Below are 25,098 nucleotides of genomic sequence, written 5' to 3' on the forward strand. Positions count from 1 at the left end.
TATATACACACTCTACTGGATTATTTATCAAACCAGTATCTTCTATATCATTTTCCTGCTATGTAAAAAATATTCCGACCTCACAAGAGGGAAAAAAAAAGTATCCCCAGATTATAATTAATGTAGACAGACCTCTGTGTACTTCTTTGGGACTGAATGGCTGCGGGACTGGGCAGGACAGAAACCTCTATCAACATGTGTGTGTATTTAAAATAGCACTGCTTACTTTGCTACAGAAAGGTCTTGGTGCCAGGACATTAAAATAAGGAATAGAAATAAACCACACAATGAGCCAAGTCTAAAATGATCTCTTCATTTTTAATTTCTGGAAAGGCAAGTTCACAGCACACTCCAAGCAATGGTGTGAAAATGAGTATGTCAAGAAAGAAAACAAAGTTTTAAATGATTGTTTCAAGTGAATTCTCTGGAATTTCTGTACAGCCAATAAATAATTAATCATCATTTAAATCTTTGTTGCAAAGTAGCAACCATCTCAGCGTGGGATGAGTCACTAAAGTCCCACTCTACTGCAACCATCTCAGTGTGGGATGAGTCACTAAAGTCCCACTCCACTGCAACCATCTCAGTGTGGGATGAGTCACTAAAGTCCCACTCCATTGCAACCATCTCAGTGTGGGATGAGTCACTAAAGTCCCACTCCACTGCAACCATCTCAGTGTGGGATGAGTCACTAAAGTCCCACTCCACTGCAACATCTCAGTGTGGGATGAGTCACTAAAGTCCCACTCCACTGCAACCATCTCAGTGTGGGATGAGTCACTAAAGTCCCACTCCACTGCAACCATCTCAGCGTGGGATGAGTCACTAAATTCCCACTCCACTGCAACCATCTCAGTGTGGGATGAGTCACTAAAGTCCCACTCCACTGCAACCATCTCAGTGTGGGATGAGTCACTAAAGTCCCACTCCACTGCAACCATCTCAGCGTGGGATGAGTCACTAAAGTCCCACTCCACTGCAATGCAACTGAAAGCAGCACACAGAAACAAAATAGTCCTAGAAAAACAGATTTGGCATTTTAAAATAATGTTAAAATCTTTCAAACATAAATTACATTTATAGTTTTACTCTTTATAACCAGACAGAGTTAGGCTGTGTAGTGGATCCAACCTGACTCCTGGAACTGGGGTAATAAAGAGGCAAATAAAGTAAGAGCGAGCAACCCATGTCTGCCAAACCACTGTTTGCTTTTTCAGAGCAGTCAGAGTCCAGCCAGTGTAAGGACACATCAGGGCAGACAGCTTGGTGAGCTGGGGAGCTCGTCACTTGACTTGTTCTGCACACAGCTTTGTCCTGCACTTATTGAACACCTCCCATTACTTTGCTCTATTTCTCTGCAAACAACTAGCAATCAATATGTGAACAATTTTAGGAAACTGTAAACTGAAATTTGTTTCATTGCCTTCTTAAAATGTATCAAATATGATTCTTATATTCTGTCCTTTCAGATATTTTGCATTTTTATTAAAATGTAGATGAGTTATATCCCAAACACTTAACATAAATGAAGAAAATCCAAAAGTTAAATTTTAGTTAGTTAAAAAATCCTTCTATACTTATGTTTCAGAAACCTGTCATTTTCCTGGATATGCGATGGAAATGTGGAATTCCATACATTTTCATGACATACCAATAAAAGGTACATTGCTTATATCTATTTCCACCATCCCTTCTGAAGCCAAATCCCCATTTCCACCACCCACAAGAGGTCTTTAAAATCCCAGTCACAGCCTGGAAGAGAAGTTGAGAACTAGAATGATAGCATTTACGGAAAGATGCAACAGAAAGCCGGAGGTGAGGAGCACGGTGCAGCCAGCAAACCTCCCGTCAACGCCTCATAGCTCCCCACGCTCGGAAATACTCCCTACGCGGAAAATTTCTCACCAAGACATTTCATAACATGAGCTGTGTATAATCCAAACTCCTTCAACTAGACATCTATACCTGTTAAAGAATATTATCCTTTTTGTGAGATGAGAGGTAGTGACATTTTATTCTTTCAATGCCAAGTTAAAAATTCCACACATCTGGCACCTGGGTTCCAAGTGGTAAGCGCAGGAGCAGCACTGTCCACTCCTGCTTTGGTATTTAAGTCACCCACACTCGTTGGCTATGGCAGCTGGCGATCACTGCTGTTGGTGGAGAGCAGGGTACAGGTGCTATTCTGTAGACAACACAGGTGGACCTCCATCGTCTTTCAGAAACGAGGCTGCTTTCCTTCCGTTCTTCTGAACGTGATCCTCATTCATTTTCTCCAAAGCTTCTATCTACAGAACCAATACATCGAATCCAGTCATCAAGTTCCGACTTTATATGTATGTACCCAACCAAAACAACCAGTGGCGGTTTTCCTCTCTAACACTCGGCCATTCCTAATGCTGGTCTTGAATTTCTCTCTATTACCTCCCTTCTTCCTCTCCCCACCCTGTCTGTGCCTGTGTGTGATGTGTGCAAATACACCTGTTTACCAGGGTTAGTGCTGATACATTCATGAAGCCAGGAACTAATCTCCAGTTAGTCTTGCTAGGCACTCTGTAAAGCTTCTAGTCAGCAGTGTCTACACCAGCGGACTGAGCTACCAGCTTTCTGTGACTTCCTGCCTAGCCTTAAGCTCCTTCAGAGCTTAGCCAAACTCAAGTCACACACGGGAATTCCAGAACAGACTCTAACTACTCTCTGCTTTGTGGGCAAAATGCTGGAGTAATGAGATACTGTTAAACACACACACACAATGTTATGTGGAGATATATATTTATTTAAACACAGCATCTCACTATGTATCCCTGACTGGCTTAGCTCTCTATATAGACCAGGTTTTCTGCCTCTTTGTTTCTGTGGCTCTGGCACTACAATGAAGGCACATACCTACATGTGGCTACTTGTAGCTTACTATATTCTGCTAAGGGGAGGTAGTCCTTGAATTACTCTTTTCTATTACACAGGTGTTCCCGTCAGCGAACAGGAGAAGTGAGAGTGAGCTGGGAATGTGCTTGCCCATCTTTTCTCTTTAGACCCCTGGCATGGAACACACTATGTACTATTAGGCCATGCAGCCCTGGAACTCAGCCTTTGCCTCCTGAATGTTGGGATTAAAGATGTGCGCCACACCCAGCCTGCCAGCACCCATTTTAGCCAAACTCTGATGAACTCTGTGAAGATGCGTTTAGGGTGTGTGTGTGTGTCAGGGGAGGGAGTAAATTTCACGTCTGAAAAGAACCATGTAGAGAGAAGGAAGATCCAAAGTTTGGGGGAAGAGTGTCAGGCAAGCCCTGAGCTCCTCGAACTGTGCCCCAGCCACTCACCTCAGCTAAGAAGTCAGCTTCGTTGTCGGCCAGGATGTTCAAGCCAGAGACAGCATTGAAGAGCTCCCACTCACTGAGGGCTTCCTTTACTCCTCCTTTCTGGAAAAACTAGTGATGACACGCAAACGGTCAGAACGCCCGCAAGGCTCTCACAGGCGGGCATGCACAAGCTGCACTACACTCCTTCACTATTTTGCAGCCACTGAGGTTTCTCTCAAGGTTAACTAGCCCAGGCTCTACACAACATTGTCTGTCTTCAGTAACTCTTCCACTTCCTGGTATCTCTTCTTCAGTTATACACGTGGTGCCCCGTGTACAATGACTGTGGACAGATGCCATGCAGTCACCAAATGCCATGACTTACAATGTTTAAGCAGGTGCACAGGTCAGCTACAGTACAATGTTACTCTCTCACTACATCTGCTGCTACCAAGTCCTTTCCTTTAGAAATGGGAACCAGATGGGACCTAACTCTGTGTTTAGGGAGTGAATTTCAAAGTGTTTTCACTCTACCTTGAAGTGACAGTAAGCAGACAGGGGACACTGTCCCACTGAGGAGACTGTCCTCCTCCAAAGAACAAAAACGGGAAGAAGTATGCAGGTTTACCACGTTCCAGTTTTGGTTTATGCATTATGCATGCATTAAGTCTACTCACTCCTTAAACAGCAGCAGAAGAACCAAAACCTTAATCTGTTAGAAATGGAGGCCACGTGAGTCATGGACTCAAGAGTCTATGAATAAGTGAGTTCTGAAAAATTCTTCTTTATCTCCTTATCCTCAAGGCAGCTGGTATTCCTTCAATTTCTACAAATATAGTTTTCTTGGGAGAAAAATATTTGAACTTGTTACATCCTTTAGAAGGCAATGCTTTGCACTTACCTGTGAAACATTCCTACAGTCCCGGAATAAGAACTCCAGGCCATGAGGATGGGTTGGCTCTACAGACTGGCTGACGTCAATTAACCAGACCTAGTTAACACAAAGCACAGACTAATGGATTTACACTCACTAGTTTACACCAGAAAATGTCCCTGCATATTAACTGAAATGTGCCCCTTACCTTTCCAGCATGCCACAGCATGTTGTACTCGCTGAGGTCAGCATGCACAAGGGTACATTCGTTATATAATTGCTGCATCAACTGTGAGAAGGGAAATGAAGGCACAGTTCTAATATTCCTCTATTAAATCAATTAAATTACTAATTAAAATGAATGTGTCAACAAATACTTCCCAGAAAAATAAGTTAAAAACCTATTTCCTAGGTGACAGAGATGCCTCTAATCCCAGCACTCAGGAGGCAGAGGCAGGCAGATCTCTGTAACTTTGAGGTCAGCCTGGTCTACAGAGGGAGTTCCAGGACAGTTAGGGCTATACAGAGAAACCCTATCTTGCAAAACAAAACAAAACAAAAAACATTTAAAAAAAACCCAAAACAACAACAACAAAAACCAAAACTCTTCCTTCCTTTTGTATTTATTTTTGTTTTGGTCACACTACTCTGAACCCAAAGATGCATACACGCATTCTACAGCTGAGTCATAGCTGCAACCCAAACCCTTACTTGCCTCCTCTCTCTCCTACAGTCCAGTGCCGCTGCCCTTCTGTTGCTGTTTTAGCTGTGTGTGTCTGTGAGGTGAGTTCCTGAATGCACTGTATATGCATCAGATCCTCTGGAACTAGAACTACAGGTGGTTGTGAGTCACCTGACTTTGGTGCAGGGAAGCAAACCTTGTCTTTTTTTTGGTTTTTCGAGACAGGGTTTCTCTGTGGCTTTGGAGCCTGTCCTGGAACTAGCTCTTGTAGACCAGGCTGGCCTCGAACACACAGAGATCCGCCTGTCTCTACCTCCCAAGTGCTGGGATTAAAGGCATTCGCCACCACTGCCCCGCTAAAAACCTTGTCTTCTACAAGAGGGCCACGTGCTCTTGATCATCTCTCTAGTGCCACCCCTTAGACAGTGTCTTCATATATAGTCTATTTGACAAGGCTGGCCTCGAACTTGTGACCATCCTCCTGTCTCTGTCTTTTCAAGTGCACAGGTGAGCACCACCATGCCTGTCTAAAAGACAACTTTAGTGTCAACAATCCTTCATAAAATTCTGTTTATCCTTCTTATGCTTCAAAAGTATGATTCCATAATTTTTAAAAATTATTACCATCACTAAGATAGGTTCTTGTGCTGTGCTCCCCAGGTTGGCCTTGGACAGCTGGGTTCAAGTCCCTCAGCCTCCCGAATAGCTGGGACTACAGGTACACTCTAACTTGGGTGGAAGAAATGTGCAAAGGAGCTATAAAGGCACAACTTACATGGAGAGTCTGATAGTAGGCGTCCTTCATTTCTTCACTACTAAGCTTCACTTCTTTTAATTTAGGGGCTGGAACTTGATCATGGCCAATGAAAGACATAACTAAAATATGCTTCTTAAGCTGTACAACTGTTGGGCAAGGAATTCCAGCTTTCTGCATTCTGTATAGAAAGAAATGATTAAGAATATAAAGATCAGAAGGAGAAAACATGCCAGTAATTCAACAAATACCTAGCTAGGGCCTGTGTTGAGCTGGTACTACACTGTACACAGGAGATATGGGAACACAAAACCACTAAGATACAGCCCACTGGTAGGAAAGCTGACAGGTGGCATGGCATGGTGTAAAGGTTGGCACAGGTGTGGCAGGTGCTCTGCCTGTGCTGGGAGTCTCCAGACAGACTATTCAACAGACAGCTTTCATACAAATGACAGGATATCTGGGCAGATGACACCTTAGTTTGCCTTGAGTGTCAATGAAGAAAGGAAAATGGCTTTGCATTACAAAATATGAATTTTGGTTCAAAGTATGGAGATGCTTTCTGACAAAAGCCTTGGGAAGCACTAGGAAGCCACAGCCCTTGTTATTTCTGTAAATCAGCTCAAAAGACAGCATGGGTCTGGCCTGGGTAGCAGCCCTGACACAAAGGGAATCCCAAGGGCACCTGCAGCACCGCTGCTCTCTTTACCTTGTCAGATTGTGCATTTCCTTCTCTGCCCACATGCGGATGATCTTACGTGGATTTAGTTTACTGAAGCGATCTTTAAACCTGAAATCATCTTTAATGTACTTGTCACGATTCTTAAACTCATTAAGGGTTGTTTTAAATACCTTGATGGCACATTCGGTTGGTATAGCTGTACCATCTTCCTTGTCATCCTCCAGGCTGAAAGGAAGAACAAAGCCAGCAAGTTACCGGCGGGCGCACAGTAAGACGGTCTCAGACTCCATTCCACTCAAGTATGCCTACTTTGTTTCAAACTGTCATCCTATTTTGCCTTTTTTTTTTAAAAAAAAAAAAAAAAAAACAAAAAACTTCAAGTTTTATTTTAATAAAGCATTGGGCTCTGGAACCTCAGACAGACACTGTTGCTCCTAGCTGATTTTATTTTTCTTTTTTTAAAAGATTTATTATGTATACAATGTTCCTCCTGCATGTACACCTTTATGCCAGAAAAGGGCACTAGACCTCATTACAGATGGTTATGAGCCATTATATGGTTGCTGGGAATTGAACTCAGGACCTCTGGAAGAACAACCAGTGTTCTTAACCTCTGAGCCATTTCTCCAGCCCCGATTTTGTTCCTTTTAATAAAACATACTTTCAAATGAACTGCCAGATACTTTTCATCAATCTACAATATAATGTTCTGTATTTCATCACTATAGAATCAAGCTTGACAAATAATGAGGAAATATTCTTCCTAAAACAAACTATTATGACCTTGGGTGCTTTGGGAGCAAAACTCAGCAAAATTAACACTTAGAGCAGTCTTTTACAAGTAATTCCTTCTTTCAGGCAAGAGGCAGGCAAGTTGCAAAGAGCTTAGACATTTCTCCCAAGTCAGCAGGAATCATGAAGGCTTCTAAGCACTGGTACTCTCAACAACACACTTCATGAAGATCAAGTGACCAGAGTTCAAGAGGAGCAAGAGAGGCAGAGGCTGGGGCTGACTCAAGATGTTTGACTCCCCAGAGCTAATTGGAAAGGAAGGAGATGGATGGAATTATAGTATCATTTACTTCTAAATGCCTGCAGGTATGCTAAGCTGGAAGAGAAAAGAAATGCTTCCAGAGACTGGAATCAAATTAACCAGCAACCTCTTTCTGTACTACACTCTCACAGTTACTTCTCCATTCAGCCTCAAAACATCAGAGTCCTTTAGCAAGCTCTTCTCTTCCTGTGCCTCGTCAAATCCATGGCCATGTCCTCTGTGGAGGACATTCACCTTTCTCTACCTGGTCCTTGAAATCCTGTCTGTGATTAGGGTATGTACCAACATGGCCAGCTCCTTCTCTCTCTAGAATAAGGTCTTGCTGTTGCTCAAGTGCATTCTAAATTCCTAAGAAGCTGGGACTACCTATGTGTATCCTGTCTGGCTTCGTTTGCCCAGCTTAAGACCCTTCTTAACCACATCTACTGTGTTTAGACCATGCTATTCCTGTACTTCTAACATTTACTGTCAGGTAAAAGTATACATGTTGATTAGCACAAAATGGAAATTATGTAATACAATTATAGACAGAGCTGAAGCCTTTACTCCAAGTCTGTGGCTGACTCCCTCCCTCCCCACCCGTCCCAGGACAACTGCTGTCTTTCTAGAGCTGAGGACACACACAGTGGTGACCAATCTTGGTTGTCAACTTCACTATATTTGTCATCAACAGAAACCCAAGCAGCTGGGAGCACCTGTGAGGGATTTTCTTGATCAGATCATTTAAAGAGAACGACCCACCCCAAATCTGAACCACACTCCTGGAGGCAGCCCACAGAAAGGACAAGGAAGGCCTGCTTGCCCTCACTCCTGGCAAGTTCACCCCCTGCTGCTGAGGCATCCCTTCCCTGGTGTCAGAACCCACTTCATGATGCCAAGGCAGACTGAAGAGCAGCTGCTCTCTGGGATTCCCAGGGACTCCAGCGCCAGATCGAGACAGCAGAGACATCAGTCTCCTGGGCCCAACAACTACCAGGTGCTTGGCCTATCCATCGGGAAACAGCCATTGTTCCACTAACAGACCAGAGCTTGCGAGGAACTCTAATAAATCATCTCTCTTTAAAATATATACATATGTGTATGTGTATAATTCTATCATTTCTGCTTCTTTAAAGAAGCCTGACTAATACACATATAGTAATCGCTATAGAGAAGCAGCTGAAGATGGTGTGCTATGTACTTCAACTAGCCTTTTCCAGGGTCCTCCTGTCTGCACCCCATGAACACAGGTGAGCTCCCGGGTTCTCCTGTCTGCACCCCATCCTACTACAGGAGCACAGGTGAGCTCTGGGGGGTTCTCCTGTCTGCACCCCATCCTACCACAGGAGCACAGGCGAGCTCTGGGGGGCTCTCCTGTCTGCACCCCATCCTACCACAGGAGCACAGGCGAGCTCTGGGGGGTTCTCCTGTCTGCACCCCATCCTACCACAGGAACACAGGCGACTCCAGTCTGCACACTTGCCCAGCAAGCACTTTATCCTAAGCCAACTCTCCAGCCCCAAGAAAATATACTGTTTAACTTTTAATCAAAATTTTCATATATGAAAAAAAAACAAGAAAAAACCATGAAATCCAATAACATTACTTGACACACTAGCCAGCTCAGGATGTAAAACGGAACAAATCCAGCTCTCCATTCAGTAGAGTCTTCTACTAACCATTTAACAAAAAAAGGGAAAAATGGCATACAGCGTTTCCACAGCAATTTCATTAGGAATTTAGCTTAAGGGTATAGCTGTAAAATACACTTAAGTTCAAGGATTTTCCTATATATTACAGTAATGTCACTTAAAATAGCATGGTGTGGGGATGGAGAGATGGTTCAGAGGTCAAGAGGACTTGCTACGCTTCCAGTTCCAGAGGAAGCGGCTCACAACCACCTTCAACACCAGCTCCAGGGAATCCATGCCTCCTGGCCTATTACAGTCAGTGGGATGCATACACATAAATAAAAATAAAACTTTAAAGGTATAATACAGTCTAGAAATATACAGTCTACCAATACCTAAAAGTCAAAAGTATGTTAACTGGGGGAAAAGATTACTGCCTAAGCTAAGTAAACAAATGCATACAAACTTCTGAAAGATTGCACTCAAAATTATAAAGGAAAAAATAAATGCTTCCTAGGATTAATACTAGGAATTCTGAAATAAGATCTCATTGAACCCCACAAAGATCCCATGAAATGAGGGTCAGTCTCGGAAGTATAAAAGTGCACAGTCCTTCCCATACCACCTTCCTTTTTATGACGCTGGGGATTGAACCCAGGGCCTTATGTATGCTAAACACGAGCTCTATCATTATTTCAAAAACTTAAAAAAAAAAAAGAAAGAAAAGAAAGTGAAAGGCAAAGACTTGATCAGTATGCACTTGAGTTGTTTTAAATACAAAACAAATAAAAAGTAATGTCTAAACTTTCTACAATAATGACTCTACTTGCTAGGCAGCATAAGTTTGATTATACATAATCTGTCAGTCCTGAGGAGAACGGTGTTTGTTCATTTACCTCCCTCCATAGGCATGAAAGACAACAGATTCTTTTCCAGTACTTATACAGCCAGTGATTGTCTCCAGCAATCCAGAGTTGACCATTTTATACATCAGTAAGCGTGTCTTAGGATCAACTGCTTTTTCCTGTAAGAGATAAAGTACAGTAAATGAAAATGATCGTCATAAAAGATTCCCTTTTTAAAGGGTACATGAAATCAGGTTCTTAAAAGAGCATGATCACAATACAGTTCTTTCTCAGAAGCCCCTGGATTTCAGCTCCAGCGCCATGAGGCTAAAGAGTTGAGTTTGGTTACAGTCACAAGTCTGGACCATAGAGTCACTGTTTCTGTGGCAGACAACCTCAGGGGTCAGAGATTCTTCTTCTTTTTTTTTTTAACCTTTTCAAGGATGGGAAATTTACTCAGATGATGGGAATTCATAGGTGCCATCACAGGGTACGAGCTAAAAGGTAGAAATCTCACTCTTCGTTGTGCTCTCCACTGCCTAACTGACGCCACTTTGTCTGTCACTACAGTCCTGCTGAATGGAGCTCCAGGCACTAGCCACAGGTAGCCGCTTGGTATCCTCAGAACACATTACAACCTCCCCATTCAAAAGCAGGAGCCACATCTCTCGGGCTACGATGGTGATTCTCCAGTTACTTCAGTACTTTAAAAGGCTGCAGCAGCATGTGAAACAATTTCATTTCATTAAAAAAAGTTAAGAAAGGTCTCCAGGAGATGGTGAGGTTTTTTTCCCCCTTGTCTGGATAGAGGTTTGATTTGCCCTTGAGTGTTCCGGGGTGGAGACCAGAAGAAAGCACAGTGTGTGGAGGTCTACTCAGTGTGGTTGTCTTCCTCGGTCTCATCTTCACCATCCACAGAGAGCAGCATACTTGCTTGCAGAGCTGAACCTAGAGGCTGGGCTCTCCTCAGGTCTCCCTGGCTCAGGTGCAGATCTCGAGTCTTGATCTTTGTTGCCTTCTTACTGGTTCAACTCCTTCCAGTGGTCTCTGTTCCCTCCATCCCAGGACCGCGGCTGGAGCTCCCAGTTTGGCCTCTTAGGACACTCACCCCACCTACTTTATTTCCATCTTCCCTCGGTCCGTCCGCAGAGAGCTGAATTGGAGCTACTTTCCCTCCGCCACTTGTAGGGACAGCTGCTCTGTCTGAGCTGAGATCGAGCAGGAGGGTTGGAGCTTAGCTTCCCGCACGCATTCTCCTTTGGTGGAGGGGCTGGCATCACCTTTAGAGGCTGATCAGGTTTAGGAGGTTCGGACGTTGGAGAGTGACAGTCTTCTTCTTTATTGAGGGTTTCATTTTCTAGAGACTTCTCACTCTCCCTCCTTCGTGTATTTCATGGGTCAGAGATTCTTGAGGAATAGCTCCAAAGGGATGTTATGTGCTGACAGCAGTGCCATGGTAACCCATTTTCAAAGGTCAGGAGCCAATGAAGGACAAAACCCAAGATGGCAGAGCACGGCGCTCGAGATGGATGGAGTGTTTGAATGTGGACATAAGGCAAAGACTGTGTGTAAGTGACTCCCTGGCCAGGCCCACCCCGCCTGCTCCGAGAGCATCTGGAGATGAATATGCATCTGTTGTGCCTCCACACTGTCCTCCTCCAGTTCACCGTAAGCTCAGTGATGCAGCAGCCCCACCCCCCCGCCAGCAGAGCGGCTTCACCTCCTTCTCATAGACAGCGCTCCCGGCTTTCTAGCTGTCTCCCCGCTGCGGGAAAGGAGTCTCTCAAGGAAAACCAACCCTGGAGTCCTGCACTATGCGTTTATACTCATCCGTTCTTCCTCTTCCAGGAAGGATGCTAATGTAGACAAGGTACAGAGACAGTGATGGGTCCTGGGTGGCACTGTGGCTCCAGGAATGTTTGATATCAAATTCAGGAGCCACAAGACACACTCCTGCCCATTAGAATGTTCCCCCTGAGCCCTGGTAACCTCTAATTTTGTCCCGAGATAAACAATTAGCCCCAGAGGAGAAAACAGAATGGGAGGCCATCCCCACAGCTCCCCTTCAGAAACAGAGCATGAGAAGGGGCTAGAGGAGCGAGGAGATCAATTTACCTGCTGTCTCCTTCTTACTACGTCAGTGTGCTGCTCCCCAGACCCCGCCCCACCCAGGTCCCTTTTCTAGCTTTATAAAGATAGAACTCACTCAACACCTCTGGAGTATTTTGAGGCTGTGAGACAACAGCTACTCCCTTCCAGTCCTGATCCAGTATCAAACTTGTGACATCCTGCCCTGTATACCCTATGTGGTCCCCTACCTCCTGAGCCTTGAAGAAGGGCTCTTTGGCTATTACTTTCACATTCTGTCCTTAAAAAATAAACTGGAAGTTAAAACACATCAAACCCAAACACGGGTTTAATTAAAATTTTATTTTACCAACTTACTTTAAGTAGTTTTCTCGGTAGTATCATTTTTAATTATATTTAAATTTTTGTTTTGTTGTTGTTATTAATAATAATAATAATAATAGCCATCCCTTGGAGCTGGAGTTACAAGCAAGCAGTTGTGAGCTGCCCGATGTGGGCGCTGGCAGTCAAACCCTGAGCCTCTGCAAGAACAATATGTGTCCTTATGTCCACTGAGCCATCTCCAGCCCTCGCACAGCTTTTTTAAGAGGTTAGTAAATTCACTTTTGAATTTAGGATAGTCTCAAACACATGACAATCAATACTCCTGTGTTAGTCTCCAGATACAAAGTGCTGAGATTATAGACATGAGCCATCTCGGTTCAATTTGAACTCCTTGACCAGCCTAGCCACTGGCAGGCCTGAGCTGCTTCCCCATTTTACTAAACACTAGCAGGGTTAACCTCATACAGGTCCTGGACACACTCTGAAACTTGTGGAAGCATAGGAAATCAAGGGCCACCAACTGCCTCTGCTAAGCTGCACAGGTTCCTCAAGGGACGTGGTAAGTGATGTCAGGGCTTGAAGCTTAATATTACTACTTCCACTGAAGCCTCTGGTAACAGCGCGGCCCAGGATGTGTCTAATAGTTACCTGAACCACACCACCTGGGCCATCACACCTGGCTCCTGGGGTGCACTAGAAGGTGAGCCCACTACAGATGGCATCACTCCTGGAGGCTGAGCTATGGTGCTGTTCTGGGCACTGCTTCCATGTGAGGGTCATACAGGAAGAGTGGCTTCACCTCCTATGCCAAATCCTAGGTGCCTGGCAGCAGGACTTCTAGAAACTGGAAACATCATGTGGGTTTGGAATAACTGATTAACTATTATGTTAAGTAAAAAAATGCCAAAAAGCAAAGTCACTGGGTAGGATTGATTTGAAAAGCCGATTTCAGCAGAGTGGGGGAGGGCAGGGAGGGGAGGGCGGATCATGAAGCTTTGTTTTGTTCTTCCCCCACAAACAGTAGTTTCTAACACGAGTTTCCCCAAAGTGACGGAGTGCTAAGAATGCTTACAGCGGTAGAATGTTCCTTCTTCTCGTGGACACGGGCACTCCGGCGCTCTTCCGAGTAGGCATGTTGTTTCAAAGCATTGAAAACGTGGTTGGATAGTTTTAAATCCATTCCAATTCCATCCCCTACCTGAAAGCCAGGTGCAAACTGACAAAGACAGAAAATTAGCAATTCAATATTTTTATGCAGGAATGGTGCTGAAAACAGCAGTGCGAGGTCAGTCTTGTAGATTTCCCGCTCAGCACAGGACTTCATGCCAAAACAGGACCCACAGGCACCACAGGGGACACAGCTCCCTGACACAAAGAGGAGCAACACCAAAGGAAGGCATACTCTATGCAGAGAAAAACCTTACCACAGCTCAAGTGAACGACTCTCAGCATTTGCTTAGTACCTTGTTTTTAAGCCAATGAACAATGTTATATTATAAAGCCTACACTGACCTTACCAAAGAAATATAATTCCATAATTATTTTTGAAGACTAAGTTGCTACAGCAAACTACACCAATCGCCTTAGTGATGACTACAGAGCTGCACAGCACACGTAGGCAGCTGCTAGCCAACCCATGGCTATTTGAGTTAATTAAATTCAGTTCCTTAGTTGCACCAAGTGCTTAGTAGCAAAGACAGAGAAAAGCAACCTTCTGTCATCACAAAGTCCTGCTGAACAGAACACTGTTCCAGGGCCACAGAACATTCCAGACAAGATACAACACAGCCATACTGATAAGGTATTTCCTTAATGAACGTGTACACTAAGGTCTGCGTATTTCTTACTGACCACAGAATTTATGAAAGAGAATGCTTTTTAAAAAGATTTTACTTATTTGGGACTGGAGAAGTGGCTCCCCAGTTAAGAACCCTTGTTGTTTTTCCAGAGGACCTGAGTCAGTCGCCAGCACCCATGTCAACAGGTTCAAAACAATCTGTAACTCCAGCTCCAGACCTAGCACCCTCTTCTGGCCTCTCTCCCTCCCTCATATACACATACCTCACTACAGACACAAATAAAACAGAAACACAACTTAAAAAAACTGTACGTGGATGCTTGTTTTGCCTGCGTATTTATATGTGCACTACGTGCATGCCTGGGGCCCATGGAAGCCAAAAAAAAAAACATCAGATCATCTAGAACTAGAGTTAAGGATGCTTGCGAGCCACCAGATGGGTCCTGGGAAATAAATCCAGTCCTTTGCAGGAGTACTCTTAACTGCTGAGCTCTCTCTCTCCATCCCTCAAGCTTTTTAGTTTTAAGATTTATTCTTAATCATAAGTAGGTACGTAAGCACATGTGAATGTCCACAGAGGCCAGAGGCATCAGCTCTCCTGGAGCTGGAGTTTATAGGTGGTTGTGAGCCACCTGATGTGGGTGCTAGGAATCAAACTTGGGTCCTCTGGAAGAACAAGTGCTCTTAACCACTGCGTCATCTCCCTAGCCCCTCAGAAACATATTTTTTTAAATAAAAAATATTATTTTTAACTTTAGAAAGGTAGTTCCAAAAGCATGGTGCTGGGTGGGAGTGGAGTTCAGTGGCTTGCTCAGCAGGCACAAGGCACTGCAGCCGAGCACAAGTACCAAAGTCACAAAGCCTACAAAGTACACACGTCTTCCTTATAGTTCTCGTCCCCTCACCACTGTGTTCTATATACAAAGTACACACGTCTTCCTTATAGTTCTCGTCCCCTCACCACTGCTGTGTTCTGTATTCTAGTGTTGTTTGCCTCTTCATTAGTTTTTTTCTCTGCTTTGATTAGACCACAGATGAAAAGCATTTATAAAATACAATTTTATAAAAAATAATGTACTAAGGACTAAGAATTCATTCATTCATTCTCTCTTTAAAGACAGGGACTCACGTAGCCCAGGCTAGCCTTGTCAGCCGAGGATGACCTTGAGTCCCTTCCCCTCCTTCTCTCCCTCCCTCCCAAGGTTAGCTTACAGCCCATGCCACTGTGCTCAGCTTTACCTCTAAATTCTAGAATCTTGTAACTCAATTGGGTTTTGAAACTATCCTCACAGTCTCTGTACTTTCAGTGACGGAGTTTTCAGAATTATGCAATCCTCTAAAGCATCTCTGCATCTGATGTGATGACCAGCACAGAGGTGGCAAGGGGATCATGAGTCTGAGGCCAGCCCGACTATGGCGTGAGGCCCATATGAAATAAATAAAATAAACTTAGAAATTTACTATACTCTATGCAGAATACTATTGGTTTGTTTGCTTTTGTGGTTTTTTTGTTTTGTTTTGTTTTGTTTTTCTAGACAGGGTTTCTCTGTGGTTTTGGAGCCTATCCTGGAACTAGCTCTTGTCGACCAGGCTGGTCTCGAACTCACAGAGATCCACCTGCCTCTGCCTCCTGAGTGCTGGGATTAAAGGCGTGCGCCACCACCGCCCGGCTTGCTTTTGTGTTTTAAGACAGGGTCTCACAAAGTATCTCTGGCTGGCCTGCAACTCACTATGTAGACCACCATCTTTGCCTCCCAAGTGCTGGGATTAAAGGTGTGCCCCACCAGACCTGGTCTAGAATGCTGTTTTTAAAATATATTTAAACTCTTGATTGAGAGATAATACTTTCTCTAACTTACATTTTCCATTCTTGCTGTGTTCTTTCTCCCACATACTACTTCATCATGCTTAGTGGTGATGTCTTTTCCTTTTCCAATAAAGCCCTTTTTTGGAGTAGGAATTGGCTTTGCTAAAGACAGAAATATAAAAAAAGAAAAGCCAAAAATATAAAAACAGCAAAGAGTAAAGTCTTACATTCAGCACTGGAGAGACACCTGAATCTAATAAAGTGAATTATCAAATGAGATTCAAATCTAAACATATCTACACAAGTTCATGGGGACACTTAATCTCTACCCTTCCCAACTGTACCCCAGAAACAAAAAGCACCTGGTCTGTAGGGATCATCCCGAGTATCCTGCCAGTCAACCTCGTCTTCAGAGCTGTCACTGTCTTCAAAAGGATGCACTTTTCGATAGTTTTCAAACGAAATGGAAACTTAAAAGGTAAAAACAGTTGACTGTTTATTTGGGAGTGTGTATGAGCATCTCCTACCACCCAATGGAAACGTCACAATAAGGTACCTTTGCTGTCACCATTGAACTTCTTTTCTTCACGCCTAAGCTGAGCATCATATTCTCTGTCAAATTCCATCTGTAGCATCTGAGCCAGCATTAGGTCACTGGAAGTGTCAACGTTTTCTCCAGAAATGAATGGTCCTTCGGCAACACTATTGAAAATAAGGTGATACAAGCTGAGCCGGTGTGCTGTGCTAACAGCTACTGACTATCAGAGTAGAAAGCGTCTTTGCAATGCTGACATCGCAGTGAAGAAGGGTGAGAATCTCCCAGACCATTTCCCAGCTCCTGTTCACCTGGCTAGCTTCAGACCCATGGCAACTCTGAGGGAGCCCCAGCGAGGTGAGAGAGACGGGGGAGACCTAAGGGTCTGTGGGAAATCCATATTGAGACCCAGAATGCTTTTCATCTGTGGTCTAATCAAAGTAGAGAAAAAACTAATGAAGAGACAAACAACACTAGAAAACTACACCTCAGTAGCTCAACTGTTGCAGTAACAGGAACAAAACCTAAAGAAAGAGTGGTCTGTCTAAGATAATGCAGACTCAGAATCTCTTCATCTGAATTGCTTGGGATGAAAAGTACTTATGGTTTTGAATTTTTCAGATTTTGGAACGATAGACTCAGTTAAGTATTCCTGATCTGAAATGCTCTAAGACCTGACACTTTCTGGGTGGCTACTCAATCCGTACTGAGGATCAGGAGTGAAATTCAGTAGAGTTTCTTCTGCACTGCTTTCTGGGTGCACTCTTACTCATTTGTAAGGGCAGTTCTCAGTCAGAAGCTAAAGTCTAAAGCTTTGTTAGAGCAAGTGCTGAGTGTCACGTACACAACTTCGGGGAAAGCAGCCGCTTCTTCTTCCAGCTGTAGCTCTTTGGCCAACTCTTCACTCATCACCTCGGTCAGCGGACAGGACGCTGTGTTTTGAGGGGTAGCCCACGGGCACTATTTAACAAAAGAGACAAAACTTTGTGATAATGATTTAAAAACTCGAAAATGAGGTTATCTTTTGAGAATTAAACTAATTAAAATGACCCAAACAAGTAATTAGATATTTACAAAACTCACCTTAAAAGAAAGCATCTCTCAGCACAAATCTATTTTTTTTAAAGTTACATTTTCACTCATTTACTCTTCCGTATCTAAGCCACAATGCAAGTGAGGTCAAAGGACAACTTGTGGAGTTGATTCTTTCCTTCTACCATGTGAGTCCCAGGAACTGGACTGAAATCAGACTGTCAGGGTGGCAGCAGGTGCCTTTACTCACCGAGCCATACGGTCAGCCCCCAGTGCAAATCCTATGGAGGGTAGCAGTAAACGTAAACAGGCATGCTCTCAAGGTTAGAAAGTACCAGGCTATTACACTGCATTGCCCACCAGGCAAGGAGTTCCCAAACACCTTTCTGCTTATGATTTAGCTTCCCTAGTAGATTTTCATATGGGGATAGACACACCACCAGCCATATGGTGCACCCCTGTAACCCCAGTGCTGAGGAGCAGATGGAAAGGGACTGCTGTGGGGTTGGAGCTACAGAGCAAGGCCATCTCAGAAAGAAAAAAATAATTAATCTTACCAACGAATACAATTCAAATCCCACTCAGAAGTTATGCCTAATTCCAATTTAAGCATGAGAACACGTCTATTTTAAAAAGTGTCAATCTTCCTTAAGATGTCTGAGTACGCTAAAACAAACCAAGAACGTGACACAAAAACTGTATTTCTAAACTTCAGGGTCTGAGATTAAGGCTTGTCAAAGTATGATCACAAAAGAGTAGTATTCCTTGGGATTCTCCCTTAAAGACACCACTTTCACTGCTTTCTTAAAACACAGATTCTAGATTTATTTCATATTTTCCTAAAACATCTTACTCATCATCTACTCCTTGTCTGGATTCCACTTTCTACAATTCCATGTCTTAGATTTTACTAGTTATATTTCCTTAGCTAAACTTTTTGTTGCTTTCACTATCTTCCTTGGTATAAAGAAAGTGAATTCATCCCTTAAAAGTCGACTTCAGGATTAACAGTGACATCTCTATCAGCCACAGAACTATCTAACCACGGTGATGCGGCAAATATCCTGCCTGCCATCTCTGGCAGAGCAGTCAGTGTTCTTAACCTCTGAGCCATCTCTCCAGCCCAAATGACAACTATTTCATGCCCGAGGGAACCAGAGCAAGTTTGGTCTGCACTCAGCCTGAGACAGAGAGGTGAACATGGCCCCTTGCACACAATGACACCAGCCATTGTAGAACTAGCTGGTCCCTCCTTATAGAAGGACCACCAGGAAAGAACAGAGACTTTCTGAAGGTTGACTGAAGTTCTCTGTAATGTGTAGAACATGGCTTCCGTTGGCCCTCACAATGCATGTGAAATTCTTAGTCTGACAGTTCCATAGTCCAGGCTCCAAAAGCAGATGACTGTACTCTCCCGGTCATGATTCTCATCACAACGGGACAATGACGAACAGTAAGTAGTAACCACCTCCTGCCCCTTTTCATTTCCGGGTACATCTGAGGTCAATTGTGACTGTCAATATAATCAGATTAAGAAATGCCTAGATTCTCTCCTCTGGGTGTCCGTGAGGATTCTTCCAGAGACAAGTAGACCATAAGGGTTCTTTCTATTCTCTTTCCTGGTCACTTGGCCACTACAGGAACAACAGCACTGACTTCCATGACATGCCAAGTCATGACACAGCCAAGTAACCACAGTCTCTGAAACCGTGAGTTAAAATCTTTCACCTTTTGAATTATTCTCGAGTCGGGCAGTGGTGGCGCACACCTTTAATGCCAGCACTCGGGAGGCAGAGGCAGATAGGATCTCTGTGAGTTTGAGACCAGCCTGATCTATAAAGTGAGTTCCAGGACTGGCTCCAAAGCTACAGAGAAAACCTGTCTCAAAACGAACAAACAAACAAAAAAGTACCAAACAGTAGTGATTTTTTAAAAATGTAAAACAAAGCTGGGTGGCAGTGGTCTATGCCTTTAATTTCAGAATTTGGGAGGTAGAGGTAGGCAGAGTTCAAGCCCAACCTGATCTACAGAGCACGCTCCAGAACAGCCGAACAGGCAGACAGATAAAACAATATTCTCAAGTCTCTTCCTCCTTAGGCACTCACTCCTCACTCGGTTCTCCACTGATTAGAAAAGGAAATGGTTAAGTGATGAGACAGGCCTGGTTTTGGTAGTCGGTCTACCCAGCAAACTACCAATAAATTCCAGGAACATAATTTTTGAGAAATGATGAAAATGGGATTTTATACTTAGATATACACTTAGATAAGAAGATGATGGGCATCATGTATCCGGTATTAATTATTTTGGAAGTGAAACATTTCTCAGGGTACAATGTTTTCACTGAACTTTTCCTACAACCTCTGTGGGTGTTTAACTGGAGAAATTGAAAGAATCTGGCCTGTATTTTTGTGGTCTGTCTAATTTTATCTTTTTATGTCTGTTAATCTTGACCTCATCCAAGCTCAGAGTCTCACACACAAATGGGGAAAATGACATCAAGATGTAAGCACATTTACCAACAGAATATTTGACTCTTCCTGCAGGTTTATAAACTTATAAAATCAACTTTTTAAAAACTTAACAGTTGAGCCTGGAGGTGATGACCCACGCCTGCCTTCAATCCCAGCCCTCAGGCGAATCTCTGTGAGTTCAAGGCCAGCCTGGATCCACAGAGCAAGTTTTCCAGGACAGTCAGGTATACACAGAGAAATCCTGTCACACACACACACACACACAGCAAAAACAAAAAAACTCTAATTAATTAATTATTCCTTTTCTGTAAAAAGTATGCTCCAATAATATTACTATGTGAATTAATTACTCTCCCGGGGTTTAAAACGCTGGACCCCTTTCAGGATCTTACAGCTGAGGCATACAAACCTAAAATGAAGCCTACTGTTTTCAGCAATTGACTGCGTTCTTTCCATTCTAAGCAATGACACACTCAGGATCATCCCAACAGATGACCAAAATCAGACGTGAACAAAAAAGAACCTAAGTTTGCCATTCGAGCAGTACGGGGAAGCCAAGCCTATGGCAGATCATGAAAATTCATAATCATTTTACAGTATTACTGCCTTCTGTAGTTGGAACGGGAAGGCGCACCTACGTTTTTATCTTTACCATTTTAGAAACAAGAAATTACCGAACTGGGATAACCGTAGCCTTCTGAAGACAACACCTTCCTAAAGCAATTTTCTGCCAGCTTTCTCGGGGTAGGGCCGACGTACTAGGTGCGGGGCGGTCTGCTCACGGCAGGCGACAAATGGAGACGGCAAGCACAGACCCAGCCAGAGTCCCGACCACCCGGGGCGGTCCCCACGGTTTGCCGAGGCGCCTCTCCGGCATCGGAGACCAGCATCCCGCGGGTGCCGCGACCACCGCTCACCTTACTGGGTCCCCAGGCTGCCGCGGGTCCGGGCTCAGGTGAAGACACTCCGACCAGATCCATTCCGGGAAGAAAGCGAGGACGAGAACGAAGCCGAGAGGTGACAGGACGAGGAGCGGGCTCCGCCGAGGACACGGGCGGGGCACTAGCAACCCGCTGCCGGTGCCGGTGGTGCGGTGACAGATGGCGGCGGCGGTGGCCGCCTCCGGAACTGGACCGCTCCTTTTCCGCCCTCCTCGCTGGGGCTCTCACTTCTTATTGGTCGCTCGCCCAGGGAGGCATTACTTCCGGTCTCTGCACCTCGGGCTCGTCGGGGTTCAAAGGTCGGGTTTGTGTTGACTCGATCCTGGCACCGCGGCGCTAGGTGTGGCTTCTCTGAGCTGGTACTCCGGGTGCGGGCACCGCCTGCCCGTCCCTTCCTCCTCCCAGTCACCGAATCTACGTAATCCAGGCAGCGTGGCCTCCCAACGCTCAGGCCAAGCTGTCTCTGCTCATCCTTTATTTCCCGGGATAATTCGAAACTGGAACGGATTCGGGGGTCGGAACTAGCAGGTTTAAAGAGGGAAAAGGAATTCTTAGGGATTGAGGATGTTGCAGTAGTCATTTAGGGGCAGGTGTGGAATGAGAAAAACTGCTAAATATGTGGAATAACACTGAGCAAAAAATAAGACGGCATAATAAAATTTGCGATTCTCAATTTTGTCGAGAAATTCACAAAATGACTGGATGAGCATAAGCGTTATTTGGCACTACGTCCAAGCACTGGGCAGTGTTTTAATCCCAACCCGACCTTGAGGAAAAGAGTATCCTTCCCTCAAGTTTACTGAAAATGAAACAGGCACATAGAAATAGAGTAACTCGGTTTGGAGATTATATGGCCCCTCTAGCTGGTCACCTAGACTTTCAACTCATGCGCTTTGGGGTGTTGTTCAGGTTCAAATCACAAGTGCCAAGATAAAATAGAGCACAAAACTAGCTATAACAAAATAAATAGCAAGCAGGAAAACGACATTAAAAGCGAGTGCACTGCTTGCAGCTTGGTTACCAAATATTTCTGACAGCTGTGTGGTGGGTAGATGGCAATGGGGAAGGCTAGCTTGTCAGTGGGTGAGCGAGGGCTGCCTAGACTTGCCTTGACATATTTTCTCAGTGTGTTAAGCCGTGAGGCTAGTAGGTGGTGTGGTCAGGGAGCTTGGCGATCTCAGGGAGTGGATGGCCAAGGGCCAGCAGTAACAATGGCTTGAACTATAGTGAAGAACACTACTGTTATGCCCAGATCTCAGAGTCTCCCAAAGACCACCAAGGAGTCCGAATCTGTATGTGTTGTGCCCAGAGTCTGGATCCTCAAAACCACCAAGAGACCAATCTGATGCAAAAGCAAAGAGTCCATTTAATTATGAGTTAACTCATGTGGTGGCCCACAAGTGACTCAGTTTCCATCTGCAATCAATTATGACTTCAAAAAGTCATTGAGTTCAAGCTGCCTGCTCTGCCTGAATCCTTGAGGCTGTGAGAAAGTTCTGATTACCCCATGGGAAAGAGAATTTTGCCCATGAGAAAAGAACACTCTGTCTAGTAGAAGAAACACTGCTGACGCCAAACCTCAGGAACATCAGGAAAGAAAGTGAGGCTGCTTCTGAGCAGCAAGCACTTGTTAGATTGGAGACTGCTCACTCAGGCCAGGAATGGTCCTGTGGTCAGACACTGACTGTGCTGTGCTTTGTTCTGCTTTTGTATATAAGCAAACTCTGAAATAAACTCAAGTCTGGCCAGGGTAAGCTGGCAGCCCCCAAATATGTCCTGTGTTTTTTGCCTCAATTTCTCTCAGTCTAACGTTTCTTAAGCTTTAGGGCCCTGATGATTTTCTGTTGGAGTGGGCTACAACAAACTTGGGTCCTCCAGTGTCCATCCAGGTGGAGCAGGAGGGACCCCAAGTTGCACTGGGGCAGGTCACACACACACACACACACACACACACACACACACACACACACACACACATATATATTGGGGGTAGAGCAAAGGAGGCATCTGGGGGTCTGCTAGCTGCACAGTAACAGCCTCAGGATTGGCGCACCTCCAGGCTGGGGAAACCTGTCCTGAGCTGACTGGTCAGCTGCAGCTGTACCTAGGGGCCATGGTGGGGGCAGTTACTTCCATCCGCCATTATCAGTAAAGCGCATCTAGAGCCCCCAGCTAACTTCTGATTGCATCTTAACTACGTGGAAGATGCCTGGCAGTTTCTTCCCAGTAATTAGGACAAGATTGGGGGCTCAGCACATTTTGCTGAGTGAGGGGCCTACTGTAATGGTTTAAGAAAAAATGCCGCAGGTCCCTGAGTGGCAGCACTGGGTGGCTGGTCCTGAGACCACAGCAGGCCACAAAGGCAGCCAGATCCCAGGCAGGAAGCTGCACCAGAGAGAGAAAAAGAAACAAAGCAGGAGGGGAGGTGGGGAGTGGGGGGTGGGATAGGGGAGAGAAGCCACTGCAGGAGCTACCTCTTTGGGAGAGAGATAGAAAGAGACTTGCAGGCTTGAAGTGGAGCAAAATCTGCCTGCCTAGGAGGTAGACAGGGAGGGAGTGGGCATGGCTTGTCTCTTAAAGGGACAGGACAGACCATTACATTCCCATTTCATTTATAATAAAAAGGTGGGAGGTTATGCACAACAGGTTAAAGGAATTGGGGTGGCGGATTCCCAAGATGACTTCCTGCTTATTTGTGGGCATCATCTTGGGGGGGGGTACCTGAGAAAGCTGGGTGCTGGTCATATATTGGCATAGCTGGTCTCTTTGTTCCTGTCCATTGTGATATGGGACTGTCTGGTGTCTCTTACACCTGTTTAAGATATTGGTAGAACAGGACAAAGTTAAGTTTAGAAAAAAAAATTTTTTAGGACCAGGGAATTGAGAGGGGTGTATCTGACCTGTTTAAGGTGGATCCTTAAATTCAGCTTCCTGGAACTCACAAGAACTTTTTTGGGTTTGTGAAAACATAAGTTTTAAACAGCAGCATATTTATATCAGAATGACTGTGACAGATATTTTTGCATAATAAAAAGTATCTTTAAGACTGAAGGTGTGAGAGAGAATTTTGATAACTTATATTTGTCCTCAAACCTTTATAACTTGCAGGTACACACCTTAATAACTTGTATTTTGATGAAATTTGTTTGGTGAGGTTGTCCTTTTAAACTGACAAAACCTCTCAGCTGTCGAACTGTATCAGAGATCTTTGAGAAGGATGAAATTTTACTTGAGTTATTGATAAAAAAAAAAACTTGATTGGTACCCAGAGCTACTCCTTAGGGTCCTCCATTGTCACTGAGGGTCTTACTGCCTTTTACTGTTTAGTGCAAGGCCTGCCAGGCTCCAGAAGATCCTGTGGGCTAAAAAATCTGTAGGAAGACAAGCCTACCTTGACCTGAGCAGCTAGGCTGTTGATTCCAGTGATTCTGTCCATATCTGGATATCTTCAGTTTAGATGAAAGGCAGTTTTTCCCAGTGGTCAGCACTTGACAGTTGAAGCAAATTGGGGATGGACATTGTTTTGTGCCCATTTGTCTTTTGCCCTTTTTTTTTGGAGGAAATAGAGTGCTGCTGCTAGGAGCCAACCTGTCTCCTTTTGCTATGAATTTTTTAAGTTTTTTAATTTTTATTTTTTGGATTTTTCGAGACAGGGTTTCTCTGTAGCTTTTTGGTTCCTGTCCTGGAACTAGCTTTTGTAGACCAGGCTGGTCTCGAACTCCCAGAGATCCGCCTGCCTCTGCCTCCCCAGTGCTGGGATTAAAGGCATGCGCCACCATCGCCCGGCGCTATGAATTTTTTTAATAAGTAAATATTTAAATGCCATATTCCCCAGATCTCTGAACAGTTGAGGGCTGTTTACCAGGTATAGATGAGTTCTAACTATACTGTAGAATCTGTCTGGAGAGCTGGGTCCGAGCTTGACTGTATTGGCTCTCAACTTAACAGGTAAGATTCATTGATGTGGGAGTGTCATATATCAATCTGTTGATTTCATTGGCTAAGCAATAAAGAAACTGCTAGGCCCATTGGATAGGTCCACCCTTAGGTGGGTGGAGTAAACAGAACAGAACGCTGGGAGGAAGAGGAAGTGAGGTCAGACTCCGCAGCTCTCCTCTCCGGAGCAGACGCAGGAGAGACGCCATGCTACCTGCTCCAGGGAAGACGCACGCTATGAAGCTCCGACCCAGGATGGACTTAGGCTAGAATCTTCCCGGTAAGACCGGTGCTCACAGATTGTTAGAGATGGGTTGATTGGAATATCAGAATTAGCCAGTAAGGGCTAGAGCTAAGGGC

General features: G+C 44.5%; 1 protein-coding gene across 2 annotated transcripts; it reads right to left on the bottom strand.

The window, feature by feature from the left end:
* Positions 1–299: 299 nt before the first annotated feature.
* Riok3 (RIO kinase 3) lies at positions 300–21,203 on the bottom strand. Of its 2 annotated transcripts, XR_012910329.1 has the most exons (14): positions 20,779–21,203; positions 17,200–17,315; positions 16,377–16,522; positions 16,183–16,290; positions 15,873–15,982; positions 13,288–13,431; positions 9,855–9,982; positions 6,322–6,519; positions 5,634–5,793; positions 4,385–4,465; positions 4,204–4,293; positions 3,324–3,431; positions 872–2,288; positions 300–511 (listed from the first exon to the last, which is right to left on the bottom strand). XR_012910329.1 is itself a non-coding variant. In XM_075969288.1 (13 exons), the coding sequence occupies exons 1-13, from the start codon at positions 20,839–20,841 to the stop codon at positions 2,181–2,183; spliced, it is 1,560 nt and encodes a 519-aa protein (XP_075825403.1). In that variant the 5' UTR covers positions 20,842–21,197; the 3' UTR covers positions 300–2,180. The 2 variants fall into 2 exon arrangements, 1 of the variants encoding a protein (XP_075825403.1); XM_075969288.1 differs by having other exon boundaries at positions 300–2,288; positions 20,779–21,197.
* Between the last annotated feature and the right edge of the window lie 3,895 nt (positions 21,204–25,098).

This window comes from Microtus pennsylvanicus, chromosome 4 (genome assembly GCF_037038515.1).
Source record: "Microtus pennsylvanicus isolate mMicPen1 chromosome 4, mMicPen1.hap1, whole genome shotgun sequence".
NCBI lineage: Eukaryota > Metazoa > Chordata > Mammalia > Rodentia > Cricetidae > Microtus > Microtus pennsylvanicus.